At 43.4% G+C, this 8513-nt stretch overlaps 1 protein-coding gene across 1 annotated transcript; it reads right to left on the reverse strand.

The window, feature by feature from the left end:
* Positions 1-6124: 6124 nt before the first annotated feature.
* Positions 6125-8274, reverse strand: LOC117585109. Its single transcript, XM_034274389.1, has 3 exons — positions 7427-8274; positions 6425-6604; positions 6125-6363 (listed from the first exon to the last, which is right to left on the reverse strand). The coding sequence occupies exons 1-3, from the start codon at positions 7452-7454 to the stop codon at positions 6329-6331; spliced, it is 243 nt and encodes an 80-aa protein (XP_034130280.1). The 5' UTR covers positions 7455-8274; the 3' UTR covers positions 6125-6328.
* Positions 8275-8513: the final 239 nt, after the last annotated feature.

Genomic DNA, 8513 nt, shown 5'->3' on the forward strand with positions numbered 1-8513 from the left:
GGGGGGGGGGGGGGGGGGGGGGGGGGGGGGGGGGGGGGGGGCAGCACCCTAACGGTAACCCCTCACGTAAAATATGTTGCAACAATATGTTGAGTGAGTGTGTGTGCCGCTGACGATGATGAATGTGGCACGCATGCGTTGCACTGATTTAGCTGACGGACCCACTGACAATCCTGTCACGGCGCCGTGCGTGCGAATTATGCTTTCCATGTGAAGGTTCTCGTAGCCACTCTATCATAGTCGAAGGATTGGGTGTGCATATGGGGATATAGCTGGAAGCTATAAGCTGAACTGAGTATAACCTGAGACACTGTTAAGCCATTGAGCTTTTTCAGTTGCTGTTCAGTTTATAAAAAGGCAGTTGGGTTCGATGCTCGATAGCTACACACAAATATAATTTACTTTGCAATCGAATGCGTAAATAAGTAGTTGAAGAAACGGTAAAACAAGTAAAAGCTATGACGATCAGCGCCCATGCTCTATGCAGCACTGTTTATAAGCGAGAGAGAGAAAGCGCTAGAAAGAGAGCATTGAAGCAACTCAGCGCTGCTGCTAAGCTTTGCACGACCGAAAAAGAGAGCGCGAGACAAGTACAGGAACGAAGATAACGCAAGGCCACCTGCAGTGCCGACGGACGCGCGCAATAAGCAGAAAAAACGATCGAAAGAGAGCGTTGAAGCAGGTCTGCGCTGCAGCTGAGTTGAGCACAAACGAAATAGGGAATAGATGGACGAAAGAACGGGCGCTGACACGAGTAAGCATAAGCGAGAATTATGTATGTACAAATGTATGTATGTTTTATGTACAGTGAGTAGTGCGAAAAGTGCAATATTATAATCTATGAAATTTGTGGGGGAAACATCAGGTCGGTAGTTTAAGCACACAGAGGGAATGGCAATCGATTCCTAATTAAACATTTATTGGAAAATAGTAAGCAGTGTAATGCATATCCATTACCAGACCAAAACTTCCCCCGGAAGTACCAGTGAATTCCTCCCCGAACCACTTGATGGCTCAATGCACTCCTCAGGACGTGGAGTAAGTAAGTTCTCATCTCCCTTTGCGGTCGTATATTTCTGCTCCCCACCACCGCCGGCAAATGATAGTCGGATGCTGAACAAGTTTTAATGTCTCTTCACTGTAGGACGTTGGTGGTGGTGGTCATGTGCATAGCTCATTAGTTTTTGCCTAATTTGAAAGGCCAGAGTTCGTTTCCCATTCTGCCCTAATGGAATTCAATCAATTTCCATTTACTTCTTCGATAAGGAAGGTCGCTCCATCAGGCTAACCGGCTGAGGGAGTGGGAGAAGACGAAGTGTGGCGGCGTGGAGGAGGATGAGGATGAGGAGTAGAAAGAAGTGTGGCGGCCATCCCAAAAATGGGAACTGAAAAATTTCTTAATTATCCCAACGTGGAATGGTTGACAAGCTGCCGGCTGTTGCGTGGCTCTCTCTCCCGCTCCTCGCCGCTTTTCACTCCCCTCGTCAGCTTGTGGGCATTCTGTTTCCTTAATGTTTTGCGGACAAAGCAAGACAAATGGATCGGACTCAAGGAAGCCAGAAGCGAAACGCAAAAAAAAAAAAACCCTGCTGGACATTGAAGAAAAGTTTACTTTAAACGGAAGATAATTTAAGGAAACAGTGAAGAAAATCTCCCCATGTGCAGCTTAAATTTGACATCTCACTGGAATATCAGCTCTTGAGTTGAAATCATTTTAATTTATGAAATTTGATTGGATGCAAATCGTTTTGCTGTATAATAATCTCGCTTGAAAACAATATGCCACAAATGTCAATGGAACAATACTCGAAGACTCGAAGACTCGGAGACGACAAGCAAAATCCCTAAAACATGCTACGCCAGAACGAACGAAAGAACGAAGGGACTCAGGGAAATCAGTGGGGAATGGGAAAATAAGGATGAAAATGCTGAAAAGCGTATAATCTGCTTATCAAAGGGCTGCAGCGTCCCTTTGTATACGCACTCGTGCAGCCCCTCCATGCCAAGGGCGCAGGCGGTTCCAGGAAAAGTGAAATGAAAATTGTAAACAAAGCGAAGTGAAAATTTGATTTGCATTTTCTTGCGCAAAATGAAACTGAAATTAAATTGTTCTTCAGTTTTCGGTTTCATTTCCGTATAAAACAAATATGAAACGAAATGAAAGGAAGTCAAAGCAGACAAATATTCAGCTCCAGAAGGAAATAGTACACAGCAAAATAAGTAAGTAATTTGCTTATATTTTAGGGCAGTAATTGTGTAAGTAAATCAAGCTGAAACCACTGAGAAATCACCGAAGGAATTTGCCCCAAAGTGCTGCAGTTTCTTCACCTGCGACTGAGATTATTATGTAACCGAAATCTGACCCGAGTATGCATAAGCTGTTGGCCGAAAAGGGGGCAACCGAAGCCAAGTCATGTTCATTAAAAAGCGCAACAAACTGCAGTAAAATCTGTATGTTAAATCTTGAGAGCCACAGACAGAAGGTCGGTCCATGGCAGGGACAGAAGTCGAAACAAGAGCAAAAGCATCGCCTCCGAAGGGGGAAAGACACAGAAAGGGAACGAAGAGAACGAACCGAACCCAAAGATGCAGGAGGCAAACTTTTGCGCCTCAATTATAATGAGAAAAGCAAACGAATTGGAAATAATTTTCAATTCACTTGTTTCCCACCTACTTTCGATGCTGTATACAAGGCAGAGTACGATTACGAGTACGAATGTTTTCTGCTTATTTGGGCGATCTTCAAATATTTATGCGCCCTTTGTTTTCATTATTTATTTCATTTGCGAAACTTTTGCATGCAGCTCGAAATTCGCCAACCGCCAACCGCCATCCGCCATCCGCAATCCGAAATCGGAAACCGAATCGGACGCACCTTCCTGTCCTCCAATGTCTGCGACTTGCAAGGGTACGACGAGTACTGCCTGCCCGCTGGCTTAGCTTTCTGGGGTCCTCTGCGATTGATAAAGCTGTTAATATTACTTTTTTTGTCGGCCAAAGGGAGTGGGCACAGGCACGAGTAGGTGTGGCTTGTTTGCTAACGATAAGCGAAACTCCTTTGGCAAAATAATGAATTATTTATGCAACAGTTTGTGATGCCTGGCAGAGGGAGCCAAAATGAATAGCAGAATGAATATGCTAAGGCCAAAATTAATTGGCCAGTACTACCAGATGGCAGCCGAGGAAGTTATCCCAATTGGCAGCACAGTTCCACGTATAAACTGATGAAACAATTTATATTCGTGGCTGCATAATCAAATATAAAATAAATTCTGCTTTACAGAATGACCACTCCCGCACAGCAAGGATACGGAAATTGCAAGCAGATCCTTTTTCCTTCTGTTTTCCAACTCTTTGCTTAATACCTGATCCCGGCAGCTTCTTTAATCGATAACATCGGCTCGACTTACGCTGCCCTGGCGGCATTACACTTTACTTAACTTCTTAATGCAAATGCTGCAAATTAAATACATTTATTTGGCTGCCATCGCCGATTTGGCTCCGAAGTTTGCGTGCCAAGACAAAATGAATCCCTTTACGTGCACAAGGTGCAAAAAGTTTCCACAAAAGTTTTCCAGCTGTTTATTTATTTGTTTGCTGATTATGGAATTTTTACGTAGCCGACTCGATGGTGGGAGAACTGAGAAATTTACTATACCAACTAGTGAGACCATCGGACAGGTGAAAAGTAAATTGGATGGTGAATATTTCAAGTTAAAAGGATAAGGTCGCTGCCTTAAGCCTTCCTTATTAATTTCTGCCGTGTCCTAGAACGGCTCCAAGGAGCTCCTTTATCCACACATCCCTGCTGGGGTGTTGGTTTGGTCTGTTTGGTCTTCGATTTGCCAAAGAAAACTTGTTCATTATTTTCTTTTTTGTGTTCTTTTGGGTTCGTATTAATTAATTTCCATTTCCGTTTTGTTATCATGGGTACGCCGATTTTTACCTTCATGCTGACTAGACAATTAATCAAGTTTAATTACGGGGGAAGTGGCGCACCCACCGACTCCTTATCCACTCGCGATGCGAGCTGCGAGTCGCGAGACACGGACCCCCCTGAGGGTCCTCGATGCGGTGGGGCCTCATTGGCCGGGTCCTGCATTAATCACTGGAATATGCTCACATTTCTCAGAGCCATACATATGTATGTACAGCATGGGGCGGGCTCTCTGGCATGGAGATAAAACCCGCCATTAGGAGACCCTGCACGTATAACAATACATCTGGATTGAGGTGGGTCATTTAAATATTTTCGCTGCGAAACAGCTTTGGCCAAAGCAAGCCAATTGTTTCCGTAAGGCTTGGTAGCTTCTTAAGGGTTTTTACATGGATTTGTTTTCCTAACAAACATTCTTAACCGTTTTTAAAATTATACCTTGCACTTATCCTACACGCAGTTCAGCGACTAAACGTGAAGGTTTTTTTTGGTTTTTTCTTGTGATTTAATTTGCAAGCAGTTCCTCTACTATACCTAAAGTTTTTCTTTAACCAAGCAGTGTACACTTCATTGTGAGAACTGGATTGATTAGAATTAGTCGCAAAACAATGAAGACCTGGCAACAATAGTGCGCCTTGCATTTCTGCTTGATTCTAACACCAACACCAACAAATATGATAAGATTATATTTACATCTGACACAAGCTGGCTGCCATGAAACTGCGTACTGTGGTGGTGTTGCGGATTTCGTAATTTCATACAGTTTATAAAGGCAATGTTGCGGAACACTGCTGCGAATTTGGTGAAATCAGGTTGCATTCATTGCCGCATTGGCGCCATGGATTTTAACTTTTGCAGTTCCAACGAAAAGCGTCTCAAGCTCTGCTGTGCTAGAAATTAAATTGCTTAAATGTTTTTGAAGCCAAAATTGGTCTTTACTTTCAGAAAAAGATGGCTAGGTTCCTTGAGGACAGTTCCTTGTCGGGTGGTGTTATTATCCTTCTCGGCCAGATCTGTGTCAACTATTAGCCTCCGCCCTTGAATATTTATACATTTAAATGACATTTTACCTGAAACACTTTCAAGTGGCGCCTGGCGAATGGCAGCGGCCACATCATGAACTACTAAAGTGATGTCGAAGGCTTGTCGAAATGATATAAAATTGTGCCAAAGGCGAGGCCATCAAAAGTCACGGCTTCGCACCTGATCAAGCAGTGGACAGGCGTCATCATGCAGCAGCCAACCAAGAAGGAGCTGATCGTCAGGCTGCCCAAGAAGATTGGTAAGACCAAATCGAGAAGCTCTTCAGTGACAAACATCAACTCGGAGGCCTCCACGTCAAAGGCCTTGACGAGCACACGCCTCAAGACGAAGAAGAAGGTGCCAGTCTCTAGAGTAGCGACATTAAAGACGAATTTGTAGCATATATTTTTTCATAAAAATCGCAAGTTAAAAGCTCTTGAAGCATAGAGTCCTTCAAAATATTTTTCCCTGCCACAATGAAACTACAAAAAAATGGAGATGTTGAAAAGTATGTACGGTATGTAAGTATGTACTAGTATATTTTGCGTCGCTGAATTCAAATCCGGATCATAAGGGTCAAGGAAAAACGAGCCAAACCGTTACGCTTCAGCGGTACACTGCTTGATCAGATTTTTGGGAATGGAAACAAAGCCTTAGGAACTATGAATGCACTGCTTGAAAAACATCTTCAGGCTTAGTGTATGAATTGCTCGCCACCTTCAGGTTACAGGAATGCACTGCTTGAATCCAAACTTTATGTTTAGCTAAGATACTGCTTCAGCAACACTTTAATATTCCTCCATGCTAAAGCTGCTTGGGGGTGTACATGCCTACTATCAGCTCCTCGAATAATCCAAATGTCTGACGCAGATGACAATCCGTTTTGTTTTATGTTAAGCGAGCGAAACACGTGATGCCGCAAGTACGCGTTGAAGTAGCAACAGCGCGTGTGTGTGAGCCGGACGAACTATCAAGAAACGATTTGCTAAATCGGGGCGATGACTTAATTTCAATTTGAGCAATACGAGGGCAGAGATTAGGAGATCAGGGTGGTTGTACGAGACTACTGGGAGCACGGATTGATTGTTCGCTGGGGTGAATGGGGAATGAGAATGGAAATACGAAGGTGAAGTCATCGCTCGTTAAAGGAAAACTATGACGGACTTAAGGTGCGTATTTAGATTACTTTATTTAATATTTAAAATTAATAATTATAGAATACGGTATAGTTATGCATTACGTTTGGGGGCGTGTTCTGTATTCCGCTGAAGTACAACTTAAAAATATCACACACAAATACCACGCCAGAAAGAAGCGTCCCTCCAGCATTCTCATGTTTAAGTTCATCCTGCTGGACTATAGCTGCGCCTACGGACACTCTTTGTCGCTGATCTTCTGGAAACCTACAGGAAACACAATGGAAATATGAGTAAAGAATAGATTTCCCATTTTCGCTGTACTCACTTGCACTCTGCAGACAATTCTCCGTTTTCATTACACACAAATTGCGATAGGTCCTGGTGGTGCCCTTGTCATCCGCGGCACAAATTGGTGCATACTCCTGCGTATCACAATCCATGGCGCACTTCACATTGGGATCGGGCAGACTGAGGCCCTGCACCACCGTCAGGGCATACAGCGCCACTATAAGTAGACAAAAGACATCACTAATGTGTTAGTTATTTAGGCAGGAGGCGTGCGAAAAGAATCACATCAACAGACGCCTCTGGCATACAAAGTGGCCGCTTGATCGATCCCATCCCCAGCAGTGATATCACCCACCAGCGTACGCCCATCGATTCTTTGGCGACGCCAGAGCGTCTGGCATGTCGCTATGGATGGAGATTGGCTGCCAATCGGCGGCATTAGTGCTGCATACCCAATTAGCCATGTCGGGCAGCAAGAGCACGCAATGCCAACACCAAATCCGAGAATCTGGCTCTGGCCTTGTCCACAACACGATGACTCAATGAATCTCTGAAACTTTCCATTCATAAGTTTTATTTGTGCAATTGCATTCTGAATGAAGCTTTGTAGTTCGTGAAAATGTGTGGATTTCCCCAAGCCGAATCGAAGCAGCTCAAAATCTGAAATGGGTCAGACTAGGTCTGGTTGCTGTTTCTGTTTTGTAGTCGTGTCTCATATTTCTAAAATTGATTGTAGAAATTGTCAATAAATGAGTCAGCCACCACACAGTGCAAACTGTGGACATTGATTCGCATAGCAAAAAAATGTCACATTCAAAAGATTATTTTTTACTATGGAAATTAATAAGTAAATGCTTTGGAAATAATTGAATTACTTTTGGAGTTTTGTGGTGAAGGAAAGTTTAAGTTATTGCATGTAAGTTAATGCATGGATTTGAAACTCTAACTTTAAATCTATAAAACTTTAGCTTAAACCCTTTGCTTTAATGTCTAGAATTTGTACTAAACTCTTCTAAATTGTTCCCAAAACTATACGTACATGCCAGCAATACTGCAAACAGCTTCATTTTGTTAATTGTTTTTGGACTTCCGTTGATTTGTCGCAGGTATTCTTTGGGTTCTTCCGCACTTGACGGACTTTGCACAATAGTTTTTTTTAATTTTTGTGAACTTTGAGGGGGGCCAGACGAATTGATTATGCCGTGGCTGCTTGAGTTCTATATATTCCTTATAAAATATATATATTTATTCCCGATTTGGGGCTTGTCACTGAACTTCAGACACGTGTGTGCCTGTATGTGTTTCCGTATTAATTGTTGTTACGTTTAATCGCGCACGATTCTGATTCTGATTCCGTTGCTGCTTATGGTTTTGATGCTGATTCGGATTCAATTAAATTCAATCCAATACGATTCGATTTAACTCTCGGACTCTCTGTCTCGGCGATGCCGCACCAGCACGCGTCCAAATGCAAACTGAAACTACTATAAAGCGCCGCGCAAAGATATCCTCCAGCCAGCGTACGAGTGCTTGTCGATTGACGAACTGACTCAATGACTAAATGACTGATTGGTGGCTTGACAACTGCGACTGGACGTTGGATGCTGCGTTATGGTATGGGTTGGGTTTTGTGGGTTCCTCCGCTGTTAGATGCCGATACAGATACGGCTGCACCGCGATTCGATTTCGAGTTTGAGTTTGAGTTTGGGTTTGGGCTTCAGCAATCAATCAATCAATGACTGTCCCTATGTATGTCCGAGTGGCTGACTGGCTGGCTGGCTGGCTGGCTGGCTATCTGTATCTGACTGTTGGCTGATGGCTGTCGTCTGCCGTTTGCTGTCGTAGCGCACGAATGAATGATGTCCGACCACACAGTGTCTGTTAGTTTTATAGAATTTTTTTCATGCTAAAAAGATTTACGCTCGTGTCGTCGTCTTCAATTTTCTTTTTGTTTCTCCGTACAACATTCTGCCTCTACTCTTATTTTTCTTCTCTTCTTCCTTTTTGTCTTATTCGAGTATTTTGCGGTGGCTCTTAGCTTGTTGGCTGGAAGATTCATACGATCGATCGATCGGTAGATTGGGCGATCGTTTGATCGATACTTCTCCTCGCTCTCTATAGGCAAG

This window comes from Drosophila guanche, unplaced genomic scaffold, assembly GCF_900245975.1.
Source record: "Drosophila guanche unplaced genomic scaffold, DGUA_6, whole genome shotgun sequence".
In the NCBI taxonomy this organism is placed as follows: domain Eukaryota; kingdom Metazoa; phylum Arthropoda; class Insecta; order Diptera; family Drosophilidae; genus Drosophila; species Drosophila guanche.